General features: G+C 47.9%; 1 protein-coding gene across 1 annotated transcript in view; it reads left to right on the top strand.

Annotated features, from left to right (window-relative positions):
• The window catches only part of LOC145344713 (RNA binding protein fox-1 homolog 3-like), a 42,215-nt gene extending 22,120 nt beyond the window's left edge, over window positions 1–20,095 (top strand). Inside the window, exons 3-12 of the mRNA XM_080191818.1 lie at window positions 5,088–5,225; window positions 6,859–6,912; window positions 8,240–8,332; window positions 9,256–9,316; window positions 12,274–12,327; window positions 12,899–13,037; window positions 13,942–13,981; window positions 16,062–16,123; window positions 18,077–18,155; window positions 19,883–20,095. Coding sequence (XP_080047944.1) covers window positions 5,088–5,225; window positions 6,859–6,912; window positions 8,240–8,332; window positions 9,256–9,316; window positions 12,274–12,327; window positions 12,899–13,037; window positions 13,942–13,981; window positions 16,062–16,123; window positions 18,077–18,155; window positions 19,883–19,927 — 765 coding nt within the window. The 3' untranslated portion in view covers window positions 19,928–20,095. The remainder of the gene's footprint in view (window positions 1–5,087; window positions 5,226–6,858; window positions 6,913–8,239; window positions 8,333–9,255; window positions 9,317–12,273; window positions 12,328–12,898; window positions 13,038–13,941; window positions 13,982–16,061; window positions 16,124–18,076; window positions 18,156–19,882) is intronic.
• Window positions 20,096–20,441: the final 346 nt, after the last annotated feature.

The following is a 20,441-nucleotide window of genomic DNA, read 5'->3' as shown; positions in this document are numbered from 1 at the left end:
CCTCTCACCTCTCCGGTGCCCCCACGTCTCCACTCCCCCCCACCACTCCACTCCCACCACCCCCTCCCCCCCACAACAAACCCCCAGCTTCTGTTAATCAGCGCTCGTCCTGACAGCATTATGGCTTGTTGCATCGTGCAGAGGTTGTTGGGAATGGTGTGGGAGATGGCACACCTTGCATGGTGAGGTGGATGGCGGTGTGGCGGGTTGGTGGGGAGGGTTGCGGTGGGGGGGTGTGGGTGGGAGAACGGACAGCAGGGGGATGTTGATGGGCAACGCAGGGGGAGGGGAGATAGTTCACCAACAGTACAATGCTTTCGAGGAAATCTGTCCCTCCGGCCCTCACACGGAACTCTGATACCAGCCCTCTCTGCCAGGTTAAAGAGGGCAACTCAAACGTCAGAACTAGGAGCAGGAGTAAGCCATTCGGCCCTTCAAGCCTGCTCCCCCATTCAATATGATCATGGCTGATCCCTCATCTCAACACCACACCCCCCCATTCTCTCCGCACCCCCTTAATGTCTTCAGAGATCGATTTGTTTCCATCTTTAATATATTCAGTGACTTGACGTCCACAGCTTCCTGTGGTGGAGAATTCCACAGGTTCACCACCCTCTGAAAGAACACACTTCTCCTCATTTCTTACCTAAACGATCTACCGCGTACCCAAGACTGTATCCGCTTGTCCTCCGGCCAAATGAAACAACATCCCTGCATCCAGTCTGTCCAGTCCTGTCAGAACATTATGCGTTTCAATGAGATCCCCTCTCGCTTTTCTAAATTCCAGTGAATATAGGCCCAGTCAACTCAATCCTGCCATCCCAGGGATCAGACTGATGAACTTTCATTGAATTCCCACTGAGGCAAATCGATAAGGAGATCAAAGCTGCACACTATACTCCCGATGTGGTCTCACCAAGGCCAGATACAGTAAGATATCCTTGCTGCTGTAAGTTTAAAGTCTCTTTATTGGTATCACAAGTAGGCTTCCATTAATACTGCAAAGAAGTTACTGTGACGATCCCCCAGTCGCCACACTCCGCTGCCTGCCCGGGTGCACTGAGGGAGAATCAGCATGGCCAACGCACCCTAACCAGCACGTCTTTCGGACTGTAGGAGGAAACCAGAGCACCCGGAGGAAACTCATGCAGAGAATGTGCAAACCCCACTCAGACAGTGACCCAAGCCGAGAATGAAACCTGGGTCACTGGTGCTGTGAGGCAGCAGTGCTAACCACTGTAACAGTACCCTGCCATTCTGTTTTTCCATCCAAAGTGGATGCATTTGCATTTATCCACGTCATATTGCCTCAGCCACAAATTTGCTCACCGATCATGACTAAATCACCTCGAAGCCTCTTCACACCCTCCTCACCACTCACATTCCCACTAAGTTTTGTGTTGTCTACAAAGCACATGCAGATGGCATGCCCATTGGGGTGGCTAAAGGGTGGGGGGGGGGGGGGGGGACGGTGGAGGGAAGCGTCAGCTTATCTTGGCGAGAGTGGTACCAACAAACTCCCCCCCTTCTCCCAACTCCTCATGCCACCCCTTCCCACCTCCTCAAAACGAGTAGAGCACGGCAGCCTCACAGAGGTTTGAGGGGTGGCCGAGGGTTGGTACATTTATGGCACCGGAGAACGGACTCAGTGCTCACACATCCACCTCGCCACTCGACTGGGTGCGAGTATGAGTGCGCGCTGTGGCTGGTCTCGTGAGTGCTGGAGTCTAATTGAGAGGGTGGGCAGTGGGGAGGGAACACTTCCTCTCACAGCTTGTGTAGAGGCTGTTCAAATCGGTAAGCAGTAAAGGAGTGAAGCAAATAGTGAGGCATGTGGTTCCCGACCTGACTTTACCTGCATGTGACGCAATAATCTATACACGTGTGATTTGCGGATATCATGACTGTGCCTCAGTATTGAACTCCCTCAGGATTTATTCAGGAGGGAATCAGTTTAAACAGCCCTGATTCCTCCACTCCCTACCCGTGCAAAGACCAAAAGGTGCTTTTTTAAAATTCAGATTTCCCCCTTAATAAAAGGCATATTCTACCCAATCAATGCATTTGGAAATGTCCCAATCCTCTTAATAGCTCGAGGCAAGTACAAAATAAAAAAGTTGGTTTCTTTTTACAGGTATACAGCACACAGACGTACATATACATACACACGTGTGCACATGCATGCACACATGAAGCACACGCACACTTGCCATGCGTGTAAAACTAAACACACAAGTGTGCACACAGACATGCGCAGACACACATGCACAAATATAAACACATAAGTACATGCACACATGCAAGCACACACACATGCAACATAAACACAAGTATGCATACACGCACATGCACACATGCAAACACACACATACGTGCAACATAAACACGAGTATGCGTACACACACATGCACAAACATAAACACACAAGAACGTGCACATTTACATGCATGCACACACGCATAAATATAAACACGTGTTTAAACACATACGCATGTGCACTTGCACACATACAAGCACACACACACAAATGTAAACACAAGTATGCCTGCACACACACATGCAAGCACATGCACAAACATAAACACACAAGTACATGCACACACACATGCACACAAACACATGTGCACGCACACGCACATGGACACGCACGTGTACACATGTGCAATGGGAGTTGCAACGCCCACCTCTTTTTACACTCCCACAGTAAATGGGGGAGAGGGAAAAGGGCGAGGGTTTGGTGAAAATACCAGTATGGGTCCTGCATGTGTCCAGAGCTCAGAATCAAAAGTCAACTGGAATGTTCATTTGGAGGGGAGAATGTTCTGTCTTCCCAGAGTGAGACCTCTGCGGCAGGAGACCTCGCAGTGGAGTGAGTTAGCCTTGGTGGCACAGGGTCCAAGGTGCCAGCTGGCAGCAGGTCTGATAAGGGCCAGAGATCTTTCTGCTGCTGCCAGCTTGATGGGAAACAGCACAGAAAGAGCATTTGGGTGTCCTCAGGTTGGCACGGACAGGACGGGAAGAATGGCTTCCTTCTGTGCTGTGACTTTTCTATGGTTCTAAATTTGACATACCCTATAGATTAATAGGTACATTTACAAGGAGTGAAACAATCTGGATGCTCATTACTACAACATCGCTGTGTGTTAGAATGTTTTCGGCTCTCTGGAAGAGGGAGTGAGGTCTGTTACTTCATTGCAAATTCTTCCTTGTGGTTTCAAATCCCACCACCACAGCTGGTAGAATTTCAGTTCAATTCACAATATCTGGGAGCCAGTTTCAGTCATGGGGATCATTGCTTATTGTAAAAACCCAACTGGTTCACTGGTGTCCTCCAGGGAAGGCAATCTGCTGTCCTTAACCGGTCTGGCCTCCAGCTGTTTCCAGATGCACAGCAACTCTTGCAGCGGACTCTTAACCGTCCTGTGCAATGCCTGGGGACAGCCACTCACTCTGAGGGCAGTAAATGCCAGTGAGGCCAGTGAAAGAACACAGAAAACAAATGATTTTGATAAAGGAACTAAATGTCCAAATTTGCAGATGTCACAAAGCTGGGTGGGAGGGTAAACAGTGTGGGTGGCATGGTGGCACAGTGGCTAGCACTGCTGCCTCACGGCCCCGGGGACCCGGGTTCAATTCCTGGCTTGGGTCACTGTCTGTGTGGAGTTTGCACATTCTCCTCGTGTCTGCGTGGGTTTCCTCTGGGTGCTCCGGTTTCCTCCCACAGTCCAAAGACGTGCGGGTTAGGTGGATTGGCTATGCTAAATTCTCCCTTAGGGGGACTAGCTGGGGTAAATGCATGAGTTTATGGGAATGGGGTTTGGGTGGGATTGTGGTTGGGGCAGACTTGATGGGCTGAGTGTTCTCCTTCTGCACTTCTGTAGGGATTTTATGATCCTATACCGAGATGCTTCACTGTGATTTGGACAAGCTGAGTGAGTGGGCAAACTAATGGCAGGCGCAGTGCAATTTGGATAAATGTGAGGTTATCCACCCCAGTAGTAAAAGTGAGAAGGCAGATTTCTATCTGAATGACCATAAATTAGCAAACAGGAATGTGCAACGAGATCTGGGTGTCCTCATACACCAGTCGCTGAAGGTAAAAATGCAGATGCAGCAGGCGGTAAAAGAGGTAAATGGTATGTTGGCCCTCATAGCGAGAGGAGCAGGGATGTGTTGTTGTAGTTATACAGGGCCATGGTGAGACCACTCCTGGAATATTGCGTGCAGTTTTGGCTTCCTTAGGATGGTCCTTCTGTGGAGGGAGTGCAGAGAAGGCCGATTCCTGGGAATGGCAGGACTGACGTTTGAGGCAAAATTAGGATTATATTCACTGGAATTCTGAGGAATGGGGGAGGGTGGAACCCTCATAGAAACCTATACAATTCTAATAGGACTAGACAAGGTAGAGGCAGGAAGGATGTTCCTGATGGTGGGGGAGCCCAGAACCAGGGGTCATAGCCTAAAGATAAGGGGTAAACCATTTAGGATTGAGATGAGGAGAAGGTTTTCACCCAGAGAGTAGTCAGCCTGTGGGATTCGCTATCACAGAAAGTGGTTGAGGACAAAACATTATATGTTTTCAACAAGGAGTTAGATTTAGCACATTGGGCAAAGGGATCAAAGGATATGCGGGGTGGGGAGGAGGCAGGATCAAGCTATTGAGTTAGATGATCAGCCCTGATCATAATAAATGGCAGAACAGGCTCGAAGGGCCATATGGCCTCATCCTGCTCTTATTCTCAATGTTTCTAATAGCGAGAGGCAGGAACGTTAGCTTGATTTGCCAAGTCTTCTCCAAGGATGATGACCCAGACAGGAGAGGTGGCAATAATCGAAGGGTTTAAAGGGATTGAGTGTTTATCCTTGGAAGGAGCGTGTCTGTGAGGTGCGTGAACTATTTCAGTTGAAGTTGCCTTCTTCATCCAAGGGAGCCCCTCCAAACGCGTTAACCCAACTGCGCACCACTGGCGGCGAAGCCAGGGCAGGGGAGGTGGGCAGCATAGCGACACCAGACCTCTGCAGTGCCCAGTCGCGGTCTCGCCCTCTGAAGGAGTCTTTGTTTTGTGTCTCTTTTTTGCACCGGACAGCAACCTGACGATGTGAGCAAGGCGGACGGTTCGCAGCCCTCGCCGGATCCCGACGCCAGCAAGACTGAGCCCAAGCGACTGCACGTCTCGAATATTCCCTTCCGCTTCCGTGACCCTGACCTCCGCCAGATGTTCGGGGTGAGTGTGCCAGCAGTTGCAAAGCTGCCAAATGTGTCGTTTTATTGTCATTGGGCTTGCAATCCGGCAATGTCCTGGGTTCGAATCCCAATATGAGAGAGGGGGAAATTTGAATTCAATAAAAATCTGGAATTAAAAGTCTAATTACCGATTGTTGTAAAAGCCCATCTGGTTCACTGATGTCCTTTAGGGAAGGAAATCCTTACCTGATCTGGCCTACATGTGACTCCAGAGCCACAGCAATGTTTGGTCAATTCTTAAGAACATAAGAACATAAGAAATAGGAGCAGGAGTAGGCCATCTAGCCCCTCGAGCCTGCCCTGCCATTCAATAAGATCATGGCTGATCTGATAGTGGTTCAGTTCCACTTACCTGCCTGTTCCCCATAACCCTTAATTCCCTTATTGGTCAAAAATCAATCTATCTGTGACTTAAATACATTTAATGAGGTAGCCTCCACTGCTTCAATGGACAGAGAATTCCAAAGATTCACTACCCTCTGGGAGAAGAAGTTCCTCTTCAACTCTGTTCTAAATTGACTCCCTCTTATTTTGAGGCTGTGCCCTCTAGTCCTTGTACTAGTTCTTAACTGCCTTCTCGCTTTGAAATGGCCAAGCAAACCACTCAGTTTAAGTAATCAGTGTTGGGCAACAAATGCTGGCCCAGCCAGCAACACCCACATCCCTACAGAGGAATTAAAGCATGATTTACTGTGTTATAAGGTGTTTGTAAGCTCAGTAAAGACCACAACCAGAGTGTTGTGTCCAGTCCTGGTCTCCATACTTTAAGAGCAGTGCCCTTGAGAAGGGTCTGGAGGGGCCACCCACCAAAATGGTCGAGGAGATGTTTTTGCCACATCAACCTTTGAGTTAGAGAGATTTTCAATTGACAACAGGATGGATGTGTCAAAGGCTAGGGGCAGGACGGTGGTTGGGTGGCACAGTGGCACAGTGGGTTAGCACTGCTGCGTCATAGCGCCAGGGACTTGGGTTCAATTCCCAGCTTGCGTTGCTGACTGTATGGAGTCTGCATGTTCTCCCCGTGTCTGCATGGGTTTCCTCTGGGTGCTCCGGTTTCATCCCACAGTCCGAAAGATGCGTTGGTTAGTGCATTGGCCATGCTAAATTCTCCCTCAGTGTACCTGAACAGGAACAAAGTGTGGGGACCTTCACAGCAACTCCATTGCAGTGTTAACGTTAGCCTACTTGTGACGAATAAATAAACTTTACCTTTGTAATAACCCTTACATCTTCAGAGTGTGGGAGGAAAGGGGAGCACTCAGAGGAAAGCCTGAGAGAACATGCAAATTCCACACAGACAGTGGAGTTCCCAAGGCTGGATTTGAACCCAACTCCCTGGAGCTGTGAGGCAGCAGTGCTAACCACGCATTAACCAATGTCCCTTCTGGGGAAGGAAATCGACCATCCTTAGCTGGTCTGGCCTACCTGTGACTCCAGATTCACACAGTGATGTAGTTGGCTCCTAACTGCCCCTCTGAAATGACTCAAGTGCGACACTCAGTTGAAGGGGCAATTAGGGCTGGGCTGATGTCCATGTCCATCATCTAATGAAGCAGAGAAAGATGATGGATGTGTCATCACTGGTTCTAACCTCTGTTTCCATCTGTTTCTAGCAATTTGGTAAAATTCTCGACGTGGAAATTATCTTCAACGAGCGAGGATCCAAGGTTGGTGAGACTTTTCTCCACGTTCTTCTATCCTCCTGCTTTTTTACTCAAATTTTCATTCCATCTCTTCCACCATCTCTTTTCCTCCCTCCTTCATTACGGCAGCCATTCCTTTCATCTTCCAATCCTACCTGCTCACGTTTGTTTTACCACCTCTCTCCATCCCCCTCTCTTGACTCTTTCCCCTTGTCATTATTTAGTCACCATGCTGCCTTCAATCTCACCAATGGCTATGACTTCTGACCCTGCCCACTAGTTATCGAGTTTAATAATTATCCGCAACTGAATACTGATCAGTCTCTTGGCGGTACCAAATGTGATTATTACTGAAAAAAGATGCATTGTCAGAGTTTTTCACCTGGCACTCATCAGGACAAATTTTAGAGAATTGGCCCAATTTATGCCACAGGAGAAAAGAATGCAAATTAGATTCCAAGTTAACTCTGGTTGTGTGTTACCGTGGGAACTGTATGCCCTAATCCCCAGCTCCTGAGTAATTAAAAAAAAGGAGCATAGCTGGGATAAATTCATTTTGCTTCAGGAAATGGTTCCTGCCTTTGAATACATAGCACCTCAAGTACATATAAATGAGCCATAGTTTGTGTTTCTGTCTCCGCCATCCTTTCAGGCAGTAAGTTCCAGATTCCCACCACACTTTGGGTGAAATTATTTTCTCTTCCGATCCCCTCTAAATCTGCTGCCCCTTACCATAAATCTCTTTAATTATTGACCCCTCTACTAAGGGGAAAAGTTTTTTCCTATCTACCCCTATTCCCCCCATAATTTTGAATACCTTGACCAGGTCCCCGCCTCAGCCTTCTCTGCTCTAAGGAAAACAACCCTAGCCTAACCAGCCTCTCTGCATAGCTGAAACAATCCAGGTCAGGCCACATCCAGGGGAATCTCCTCTGCATTCTCTCCAGTGCAATCACATCTTTCCTATATTGTGGTGACCAGAACTGCACACAGTACTCTAACTGTGGCTAAATCAATGTTTTATACAGCTCCATCATAACTTCTCTGTTCTGATATTTTATATCTCAGCTAATAAAGGCAATATCTTATATATCTTCTTAACCACGTTACCTACCTGTCTTACTGCCTTCAGGTATCACTGGACATGCTCCCCAATGTCTCTCTGGTCCCCTGAACTTCTTAGCATTCTGCTATTCATTGTCTATTCCCTTGGCTTGTTAGTCCTCCTTGTAAGATGTCCAATGCAGTGCATAGTGGGTGCGATCTCACCCAGACTCTATACAGTTGTAGTCAAGGTTATTTTCTCTTGTGTTCAGAAACCTGTGGCAGTAATTTCCTCTTTCAATGACAGGGCTTTGGGTTCGTGACCTTTGAGAACAGCAGCGATGCTGACCGAGCACGAGAGAAGTTGAACGGCACCATTGTGGAAGGACGAAAGATCGAGGTGGGTGAGCGTCGCCTCTCGAGCGCCGGTGTGCTGGAGGTGTTTGTTCGCAGCTCCCTTGGACAGTCCGTGTGCGCTCATGTTGATGTGCGCTTTTCCCATACCTGCTGCTGCATGTAGATGGGAAGCGTAGTGATGGCAGAGACCCCAATCTTTCCTCTCCATTGCATGGCTGACCAGGAGTCTCTCCTGCTCTTACCACCCGCCATAGCTACATGTTAGAGGTTGATACTCGGCCAATGCATCCTTTGGCCATCAAACCTAAAATGGGACTAATAGATTCATAAACATTTATAATACAGAAAGAGACCATTTGGCCCATCACAACAATGCTAGTCTACACTCATCCCATTTTCCAATGCTTCGTCCATAGCCTTGGATGTTACGGCAGCACAAGTGAGTTTCTAAATGCTGAGTGACTTGCTAGGCCATTTCTGAGGGCGTTTAAGAGTTAACCACATTGCTGAGCCTCTGGAGTCACATGTAGACCAGACCAGGTAAGGACAGCAGATTTCCTTCCCTAAAGGGCATTAGTGAACTAAATGGGTTTTTCCGACAAAGATTTCACGGTTGCCAGTAGATTCTTAATTCCAGATATTTTTAGTTGAATTTGAATTTCTCCACCTTCTGTGGTGGGATTCGAATCCAGATCCTCAGAACATTACTGTGGGCCTCTGGATTACTAGTCCAACAGCAATACCATTGCACCACTGCCTCTGCTTTCAATGCTGCGGGAGTTAACCTTGTCACTAAAGTCCCTCATCACTGATGAACCTCTCTCCTCTGCACCCGGGGGTGGGGGGGTGGGGAGGGGAGGGGGGGAGGTAAGGTGCTCTTTCGAAGAGTCAGTGCAGGCTTGATGGGCTGAATGGTCTCCTTCCGCACAGCAGGGACTCTGAGGAACTTTGCCTTTTGTCTTACAGGTCAACAATGCCACAGCGCGGGTAGTGACGCCCAAGAAAACGCCAACTCCTTTTATCAACGGTAGGTAGGGCATGGTGGGCACTACAATGGGGACTTTCAAAATGGGGATTGAATAAATGCAATGGGAGGAAGCTAGTTTTTACAAGGAATCATTAGCCTTCTGGATGAGGATTTTGGGAGTGAATATACCTGGCCATTGTGCTGCATTTTTTATTCCTTACTATTTTATACTCGTCCCTTCTCACACGAGGACACAAGAAATAGGAGCAAGAGTAGGCCATTTGGCCCCTTGAGTCTGTTCTGCCACTCAATACATTAAATCCCTATTCCTGCCCAGACAATCTATCCCTTAACTGGGTCTTTCGATGTTGCGATCCCTGTTAGGCTCAACTCCCCGGGGTAGAGAATTCCAAACATTCACAAAGCCCTTGAAGTGAAGACATTTCTCCTCATCTCCGTCCAAGATGGAGGGCCGCTAATCCTTGGAGCGTGACAACCCCTCCACCTCCCCCACCACCAACCCCCTTGTTCTAGATTCCCCCATGAGGCAGAACAATTTCTCAACACCTTACTCTACTATATCTTCGAAGAATATTTCGATGAGATCACCTCTCATAGCTTCTGATATTTGGTCTGTTTCTATCAATGTCTTCTCATAGGACAAACCCTCTCATCCACAGCACCGTGGCACAGTGGTTAGCACAGTTGCCTCACAGCTCCAGGGACCTGGGTTTGTTTCCAACCTTGGGTCACCATCTGTGTGGAGTCTGCATGTTCTCCCCGTGTCTGTGTGGGTTTCATCTGGGTGCTCCGGTTTCCTCCCACAGTCCCAAGATGTGTAGGTTAGAGGGACTGGCCACGCTAAATTGTCTCTTTGTGCCAAAGATGTGTTGGTTATTAAGATTAGTGAGGTTATAGGGATAGGGTGGGGAAGGTGGGCATGCATAAGGTGATCTTTCGGACAATTGATGCAGACTTGATGGGCTGAATGGCCTCCCTTTTGCACTGTAAGGATTCTATCCCAGGAAGCTTCATTGCTCTCTCTCTGTCTTTCTCGCTGTTTCGGGACAAGTATGTCCTTCCTTAGGTAAAGGTTTGCATATATTTTCTTTTGCTTTGCTGGCTAAGATTTGTCGCCTCATTTAAGGAAGAATGTAAATGGATTGGAAGCAGTGCAGAGGAGGTTTACCAGACTAATACCTGGAATGAGTAGGTTTTCATATGAAGAAAGCTAGGCTTTCATCTCTTCCTCAAAAGCCGGTGGAAGCAGAGTCTTTGAATCCTCTCTAGTCAATGGTAGACAAGTTCATGATAAGCAAAAGAAGTTCTCAGGGGTCAGCGGGAATGTGCGATTGAGGTTGCAATCAGATCAGACATAATCTTATTGAATGGCTGAACAGGATCGAGGGGCTGAGTGGCCTACTCCTGCTTCTAATCCATGTGTTCACAGGTTCTCAACTTTGGTAGGAGGTGCAGGATATTTCTAAAATGGTGGGAGATTGGGAAAGATAGACATTAGGAGTAAGAGTGGGCCATTGGGCCCTTAAGCCTGCTCCATTATTGCATATGATCTTGGCTGATCCTCTAACTCCTGCTTTCTCCCCATACCTCTCCATGCCATGTTGAAAAAGTTTATCTCTTTTGTGAACATATTCTGTGATTTTGGTTCCACAGCTTTCTGTGGTAGAGAATTCCCAACATTTGGTCTTATTCTGGCATTCATATGAGGATAAGGTGATTCATTCCAGGTGTAATTCTACTGACACACTAGTAGGCTTTTATCGAAACAAACTTTATTTAACAATACAGTTTAACTATAACTATTGAATTATCTTAACTTTTATCAATTGAATTATGTAAACATGACAAGATACAATCCTTACCTGCGAGCCTATATCTATTAGTTCCAATTTAATCAATGCTCTTCTTTTGGACTTAAACACCCTTTAAAACCAGCTAGAAAGCATTACAGGCTTACATGTTTTTACTTGTTAACAGTTTGAGAGCCTTTTGAGCACCCCTGGAGTGAGTGAGAGAGAGAGAAGAGACAAAGAAAGACAGACATCTTTTTTCTGATAGCTCCAAAACAGCAGCCTCCACAGAGAGAGAGAGAGAGAGAAGTAAGAGTGAGAGGAGAGGCAGAGCGAGAGGGAGAGAGAGAGAGAGAAAGAGCTACTTCTTGCTTCTTTCAGAACCAAGTAGAAAATGCCTGCTTTTTCCTGTAAGTTTAGCTTCTCCCCTCCTGACTCTGTCAGTGAACTTAATCAAAACCCTACTCTGAAATCCCAGGAATAAAACAAAATTAACCAAATCTGAATTAACTCAGATTAAAGCAAACACCCTTTTATCCAAAACCAACTACTCTCCTGCATTCTCAGCATTTTAGTTGTCTTGTGCTGACAAATCGACACTGTGGAAAAAAAGCTAAATTTTAAACCTGCCCCTCATGTGAAAAATGGCATATATACATTTTTAAATGGTGCAGAATAATTACTGCTCTCTCATTTAGTTCAGTTATATGTTAAGAGCTGGTTCCAAGCATTGATCACTGTGGCTCCCTTATTCTGTGCTGTAAACATCTCTAAATCTGTGAAGAACTGGGATGGGGGAAAGGGCACAGACTCAGCATAAGGGGTATACAATTCAGCACAGAATCGAGGAGGAATTTCTTCACCCAGAGGGTAGCGAATCTTTGCAATTCTCTGCCCCAGAGGCCAGTGGAAGCTCAATCATTGAATGTGTTCTAGACTGAGATCGTTAGATTTCTGGATGCAAATACCATCAAAGGATGGTCTGGGGATGTCCCGTTGGGGTAGCAGGTTGGACATGATCTTGTCGAGCAGGCTTGAGGGGCTGAATGGCCTACTCTTGCTGCTATGTTGTTATTAAAGTGACCTGCCCATGCCTTCTGGAGAGCGGCTGGGGATTGATAATGGATGCTGGCCTCGAAACTCTCAATCCTTATTGTTACACTCTTGTCTTGTGTCACTGTTGTCCTGATCTCCTTGTGTTTGCAGCCTGGAAGATTAACCCGGTGGTTGGAGCTGTCTACGCCCCAGATATTTACACAGGTAATTGCATGGAAAGCAAGTCGCGTGTCTGTCACGCTGTTTAATCGCCACCGTCCCTCGTTCCTCCTCGTCACCGCCCCCCCGGCCAATCTCACCCCCATCATGTTTATCCAGCTAACCTTCTGGGGCATCAGATTAGCCAGGTCTTGGTGGGAGCCACCATTCCCATAGGGATCTGCACTGCATTGTGTTCCTAGAGGGTAGGATATTATTGAAATGACCATATAATCTTTAGCACAAGTAAAATGAAACTGCCTCTGTCTCTTCCACTTTTAAAAATATTTTTATTTGTCTGACAAAAGAGGTTTGAGTTCTCACTGTTTGTGCAAATGTTTCCCACTAATATCCAAAAACAAATACACCAGACAAAACCATGTTGGATCACTCGCACGCAGAACATCAGTGGAGTCAGGGAACAATTGGGATTCCTGCGGCTGTTCGGGTTCCCAGGAATGTTGGGATTCTCGTTTCTCTTGGTCCCTTCAGGGACATTGAACTTCCCAGTCCTGAATACATCGTTTTGTGCTGAGACTAACTCTTCTCCCCTCTCTTTCTCCCTTGTCCCATTCAGTGGCTGGATTCCCATACCCAGTGGCAGCTGCAGCTCCAGCCATGGCCTACAGGGGGAGTCATCTCCGAGGTCGAGGCCGGGCGGTGTACAATGCCATTCGGGCAGTGACGGCTCCATCCCCAATGCCAGCCTATGGAGGGTAAGTCTGTTTCTCACTCTATTGTCGCCTGTGGAAGTCGCTGAACTCCCCAGTCAGCACCCCCATTACTACTCTTGACATGAGGACACGCAAAATCGGAGCAGGAGTAGGCCATTCAGCCCTTCGGACCTGCTCCCCCATTCAGTGAGATCATGGTTGAACTCATGGTGGCCTCAACTCCATCTTCCTGCCTCCCCCCTGTAACATTTCACCCCCCCTCACCGTCTGTAAAAACCCAGCCTTGAATACATTCAATGAGCTGTGGCCCGCCATTGCTCTCCGTGGGAGAGAATTCCACAGTCTGACCCTCCCCTGCGTTCACGGGAGACTTACCCCTCATTCTAAAACTGTCTGCCCCCCTGTTCTTGATTTCCCTCATGAGGGAGGACTGTTCCTCCCAGCATCCACTCTGTCGAGCCCCCCCCCACTCCCTCAGGATATGTTTCGATAAGATCACCTCTCAGTCTGCTAAATTCCAATGGCTCACAGGCCCATCATACCCACAGCCATAGAATCTCTTCAGTGCAGATTGAGGCCTTTTGACCCATCAAGTGTGCAGTGAATCTCTGAAAGAGCATCTCACCCAGGAACATCCCCCCCACCCCACCCCCACCCCCACCCCCAGCGCCCTGCCTCCCCCCTGCATGTTTACCATGGCTCAGTCTGCACATCCTGGGACTCTAAGGGGCAATTTAACATGGGTTCAGGGGGTCGTCGCTGTGTAAAGGGGGGGGGTTGGATTTCACAAGAAGGAGATTCAGGGCGGTGTTTTGGGGGAAGGGGATGCGGGTTAACAGGCCAAACACGGGGATGAGGGGGTTTGATTGGCAGGAGGTGTGACAGATGGAATGAGGATATAATTGAGAAAGACTGATTGAACTTTCTGTCCCCCATTAAATTGCAGAGTGGTGTACCAGGATGGCTTATACGCGCCTGATGTTTATGTAAGTATTGAGACGTGGTGTTTAAGTGTGTGAGTGGGACTTTACTCTGCCTGTATTCACTGCGTGAGAACTTCCTTCTCTGTCTATTGCTTGCTTTCTCTCTCTCTCTCACTTTCTCTCTCCTACACGTTCTCATACTCTCCCTCTCTCTCTGTTTATCTCATTCCCCCACTCTCACTTTTTCATTTCCCCTCCTTTCCCTCTGTCAATCTTAACTCCCACACACTCTCTCTCCCTTTTTCTCAATCCTAACTCTCTCTCACTCTGTCTCTGTCTGTCTCTCTTTCACTTACTTTTATTCTTTCCCTCCTCTCTAGCTCACCCTCTCTCACTGTTTTGCTGTCCCTCTCTTTATCTGTCTCTCTCTTTCACTCCGTCTCTTTGTTTCTGTCTCTATCTCTCTCCCTCACTCTGTCTCTTTGTTTCTGTCTCTGCCTCTCTCTCTCTCACTCACTTTTCCTGTTACCCTGTCCATTTCTGTCTCTCGCTGTCACTCCTCCTGATCTCACTTATCTTTCCGTTTATCTGTATATCTATCTGTATATCTCCCTCTCTGTTTTTCCCTTTATTTCTCCCTCTACCGTTCTTTCTCACTCTCTCACTTTTTCACTTTCTCCCCTCTCTTGTTCCACCTTTCTCACAATTTGGCTCCTCAACCCCTCTCTTTCTCCCAGTCTTTCTCGACCCACCTCACCACAAACAGTGACCCGAGGCTGGAATTGAGAAAGCACGTACTGGCACTGGAGGGGGTGCAGAGGAGACTCATTAGGTTGAGAGGGTTGGCTTATGCAGAGAGACTGAGTAGACTGGGGCTATACTCATTGCAGTTTTAGAAGAATGAGGGGCGATCTTATAGAAACATATAGGATTATGAAGGGAATAGGTAAGATAGAAGCAGGGAAGTTGTTTCCACTGGCGGGTGAAACCAGAACTTGGGGACATAAGAACATAAGAACATAAGAAATAGGAGCAGGAGTAGGCCATCTGGCCCTTCGAGCCTGCCCCGCCATTCAATAAGATCATGGCTGATCTGTCGTGGCTCAGTTCCACTTTCCCGCCCTCTCCCCATAACCCTTAATCCCCTCTCTTATCAAAAACCCATCAACCCGCTTCTTAAAAATATTTAGCGAGGCAGCCTCCACCACTTCAACGGGCAGAGAATTCCAGAGATTCACCACCCTTTGAGTGAAGAAGTTCCTCCTCAACTCCGTTCTAAACCGCCCCCCCTTTATCTTGAGGCTGTGCCCCCTAGTCCTACTGTCTTTTTTGAGCGGGAAGAGTCTTTCCACCTCTATCCTATCCATCCCATTCATCATCTTATACGTCTCAATGAGATCTCCCCTCATTCTTCTAAACTCTAACGAGTACAAGCCTAGTTTATTCAGCCTCTCCTCATAGCCTCAAAATAATGGGGAGCAGATTTGGGACTGAGATGAGGATGAAGTTCTTCACCCAAACGATTGTGGAATTCCACACTCAGTGAAGCAGTTGAGGCTGAATGTTTTTAAGGCAAAGATAGATCCATTTTTGAACAGTACAGGGATTCAGGGTTATGATGAGCGGGTGGGTAAGTGGAGCTGAGTCCATGAAAAGATCAGCCATGATCTTATTGAATGGCAGTGCAGGTTCAAGGGGCAAATTGCCTACTCCTGCTCCTAGTTCTTGTGTTCTTAGGCAATTGAATGTGGGTCCCTGGTGCTGTGCTAACCATTGTGCCACCATGCCAAAACTCCCGGCTTTTGCACTCAATACTTCTACATATGAAGGCTGACCCTATACGCTTTGCTAACCAACTCTCGCGATGTGTTCTGCCACATTCAAAGATCGAACGCTCCCTCAGGTCCTGCACCCACTTTGAACTGTGCCATTTAGTCTATAGTGTCTCTCCCTATCTCTCCCTACCTCTGATTCCTCTGTCCCACTCTCTGAATCCTTTCTCCCTCTTATTCGTCTGCCCTGCATTTTTCTCTGTGTCTATCTGTCTCTATCTCTAACAGCTCTGTTTTCTTTCTCTCGGTCTCTATTTCTCTGTCCCTCCCCAGCCTCTTGATCTGCCGCTTACCTCTTGCTGTCCTTTCAGGGTGGCTACGCCACGTACCGAGTGGCCCAACCTGCAGCTGCCACCACCACCTACAGCGACGGGTAAGCTCCTCTCTGCCAACCTCTCGTGCCAGCCTTGATCCGTCACCTCCATTCTGACCTCGCTGAAGAAACAGCCCCAGTCGTTTGTTTTAGAAATGAATGGAATTATGGGGTTGGGAATTAGGAGGAGGCCACTCAGCCCCTCCATGCCTCGGGTGCCACATTAATCTCTTGTCAATTTCATTGTGAAGGTTTGATGAGCCAGCGGAAGGCTCCGGAAACCCAGGGTTCAAATCCCAATATGGCTGAGGTTGAACTCAGTACAAACCTGGAGTTAAAACACTCCAATGGTGACCGTGAAACCATTTTCGATTGTTGTACAAAGGCTTCTGGCTCACTCAGGTCCTTGAGGAAAGGAAATAAACCAGAGAACCATAGAATCCCTACATTGCAGAATGAGGCCATTTGGCCCATCGAGTCCGCACTCACTCTCCGAAAGACAATCCCACCTAGGCCCACCCTCCCTCACTGCCCGAACCTATCACCATAACCTCACACGTTAAGCATGGCTAATCCACCAAATCTACACATCTTTAGACACTAAGGGGCAATTTGGCATAGCCAATCCACCTAAACTACAAATCTTTGAACAGTAAAGGGCAATTTAGCATGGTCAATCCACCTAACCTGCACACCTTCGGGCACTGAGGGGTAATTTATGATGATCAATCCACCTAACCTATACATCTTTGGACACTAAGGGGCAATTTAGCACAGCCAATCCACCTAACCTACACATCTTTGGAGTGTGGGAGGAAACCAGAACACCCAGAGAAAATCCACGCAGACAGGGGGAGAACGTGCAAACTCCACATAGACAATTGCCCTTGAACTGACTTGCTTCCTGGGTTATTTCAGAGGACTGTTAGGATTAGCATCGAAGTGGGTATGGACTCACATATAGGCCAGACCAGGTAAAGAAGCTTTAGTGAACAGATGGGTTTTTAACAACAATTGCTGATAGTTTCACAGTCACCATTATTGAGACTGGCTTTCCAATTCCAGATTTTTTATTAATTGACAGAAAGGCCGTATATTTCCAAGTCAGAATGGTGAGTGACTTGGAAGGGAACCTCCAGCTGGTGGTGTCCCCAGGTTTCTGCTGCTCTTGTCTTTCTAGATGGTAGTGGTCATGGGTTTAGAAGTTCTGCCTGCCGAAGGAACCTTAGTGAGTTGCTGCAGTGCATCTTATAGATAGTACACACTGCTCAGACTGTTTGTTGGTGGTAGAGGGAGTGAGTGCTTGTGGATGTGGTGCCATCAAGCGGGGGGGCTGCTTTGTCCTGGATGGTATCAAGCTTCTTGAGTGTTGTCGAAGCTGCACCTATTCAGGCAAGCGGGGAGTATTCCATCAAACTCCTGGCTTGTGTCCTTGTAGATGGTGGACAGGCTTTAGAACATAAAAAAAACTACAGCACAAACAGGCCCTTCGGCCCATAAGTTGTGCCGATCATATCCCTACCTACTAGGCTTACCTATAACCCTCAATCCTATTAAGTCCCATGTACTCATCCAGAAGTCTCTCATAAGACCCTATCGAATTTGTTTAGTTAGGAGGTGAATTATTCACCCAAGAATTCCCAATCACTGACCTACTGTGGTAGCCACTGTATTTATATGGCTGGGTCCAGCTGAGTTTCTGGTCAATGGTAACCCTCTAGATGTTGATAGCTGGGGGGATTTGGCGATGGTAATGCCACTGAATGCCAAGGGGTGATGATTAGACCCCCTCTTGTTGGAGGTGGTCATTGCCTGATACTTGTATGATGCGAATGTTAGTTCCATTGACCTCAGGCTGATGCTGAGATGTCCATCCACCAGAAATACAATATGTAGACAATATGAATGTTTCATTGATAGGCAGGTTAAATTTTAGCCCGAGCAGCCCTGAACTTCGATGTTCATTCAGAGTTGATGGGATTTGTGCTAAATTCTTCTGCTTAATTTTTTCAGGTATGGCAGAGTGTACACAACGACTGACCCCTATCATCACGCGTTGGGACCTGCTACAACGTATGGTGTCGGGACAGTGGTGAGTGGCCTCCTCATACTGTATCAGACTGTTCATAAGCTAAGAGATAGGGTCAAGAGCAGGCCATTCAGCCCACTCCATCATCCGATGAAAATTTGGTCATGGTAGATCAGCTTGTTTTAACTCGTATCTGGGGCTGTGCCACAGGGACTGCAGCATGTTCAATGAGGCAGTTCCCCGCCATCTTCTCAAAGGGCAATTAGGGATGGGCAATAAGTGCTGGGCCCAGCCAGTGAAGCCCACATCCCATTAATGAATAAAACCAATCTCATTCCTGTTGCTCTCTTGTACTTAACACACTTTCCATTAAACTTGTCTATGGTATTCACCACATCAGGAGAATCCGTCAACTCCCCACAGTGCATAAGGAGGCCATTCAGCTCGCTGAGACTGCACTGACTCTTCCACAGTCTAAGTTTATTTATTAGTGTCACAAGTATGCCTGCATTAACACTGCAGTGAAGTTACTATGAAAATCCCCTAGTTGCTACACTCTGGCCCCTGTTGAGGTAAACTGGCATGGCTAATCCGCCTAACCAGCATGCCGTTTGGACTGTGGGAGGAAACCGGAGCACCTGAGGAAACCCACGCAGACACAGGGAAAACATGCAGACTCCAGACAGACAGTGACCCAAGCCGGGAATCGAACCCGGATCCCTGGTGCAGTGAGGCAACAGTGCTAACCACTGTGCCACTGTGCCACACAGAGCATCTTTATCCCAGGCACTGCCTCTGTGGAGATTCTCCTGAGTTTCCCCCGATTGGATTTGTGCGTGTCTGAGGGCCCCCGTACTTCAGGTTTCGCTTCCTGTTGGAAACACTTCTGTGTCAGTCCAATCAAAACACACTTTGCAATCTTACCAAGCTGTATCAGGTTGCCCCCTCTCCCCCCACCCCCCACCCTTCCCCGCAGCCTTCTCTTTTCTAGAAAAAGGAAATCCAGTCTATTCAGTCAGCACTAAAACATCAACAATTCCATCAAACAAAAAGAACTATTGACATTCATTGTTAGAGCAATAGCATTGAAGTACAGAAGTGTGATGTAGAATTTGTATCCAACCTTGGTTCGACCACACTTGGGGCACTGTGCACAGTCCCGGTCTTGGTATCTTTTGGTTAGATCACACTTTGGGCAACGTACACAGTTCTGCTCTCAGCATCCCATGTTAGACCACACTTGGAGCACTGTACAAAGTCCCAGTCTCTATTTCCCTAGGTTAGGACGCGCTTGGAGAATGGTACACAGTTCTGCCCCTCAGGATTGGATTGGCCATGCTAAATTGTCTCTTAGTGTCCAAAATGTGTAGGTTAGGTGGATTGGCCATGCTAAATTGCTCCTTTGTGTCCAAAGATATATAGGTTAGGTGGATTGGCCATGCTAAATTGCTCCTTAGTGTCCAAAGATGTGTGTTTTAGGGTGATGAGTGAGGTAAATTGGTGTGGTGGTGGAAACAGGACGGGGGGTGTGGTGCGTTGGTGGGGATTGGTGGTGGGGGGCGCGGTATGGAGGTGGTGAACCTGGGAGAAATGCTCTGTCAGAGAGTCAGTGTGGACCCGATGGGCTGAATCGCCTCCTTCGGCACTGTCGGGATTCTATGATTCTGTGAGTGTGTGGCTCTCACAATGGGGGTCTGCTGCCTTTGGATACCTGTGCGCTTTCCTGGGGCCTTGTTTCTGAATCTCTCGGTCGTGACTGCTAACCAGCTCGTTCCTTTGTCTGATTCCAGGCCGGCCTGTATCGCGGAGGGTACAACAGATTCACTCCTTACTGAACACAGCCATTGACAGATGACGCCTGAGGGCCGCAAAAGGGGGGGGTGGTCTCCTTCCCTCATCCGCCTGCTCGGATAATGTAAAGTTCCTTCCCTCCTCCCCCCCTCTTGAGGCTGTGTTGTGCCTTCCGGGACCTTCTGTAACTGTGAAAACTGTGAAACGTTTCGATTTAGGAGCTGCCCTTTCTCTTTCTTTCCCCACCCCCCCCGCCCCGCCCCACCCTCTCGACTTGTTGGGTTTACTCGAGGAAGATGCAATGCGGAGGGAGAGGGTGGGCTGGGTCTGCCCTGGGGTTTTAACTGTCTTCAGTGTGGCGAGCATTATTCGGAGATTGTTGAAGTCGCCTCGAGGAGGGATCAGCGATTTGGAGTATTGACAGGGTTTATTTTCTCTGGGGGTGGGTGAGAAGGTGGAGGGAACAGGTCGCAGGATGATCGCCGGGGGAGGGGGGAGTGCAGGGGGTGGAGGCGGTGTCCAGCAGGGGAGACGGTGGGTAACGTCACTGGCTTCGTA

This window comes from Carcharhinus amblyrhynchos, chromosome 7, assembly GCF_965287045.1.
Source record: "Carcharhinus amblyrhynchos chromosome 7, sCarAmb.v2.hapA, whole genome shotgun sequence".
NCBI classification, from domain to species: Eukaryota; Metazoa; Chordata; class Chondrichthyes; order Carcharhiniformes; family Carcharhinidae; genus Carcharhinus; species Carcharhinus amblyrhynchos.
This window is presented reverse-complemented; position numbering and strand designations above follow the sequence as displayed.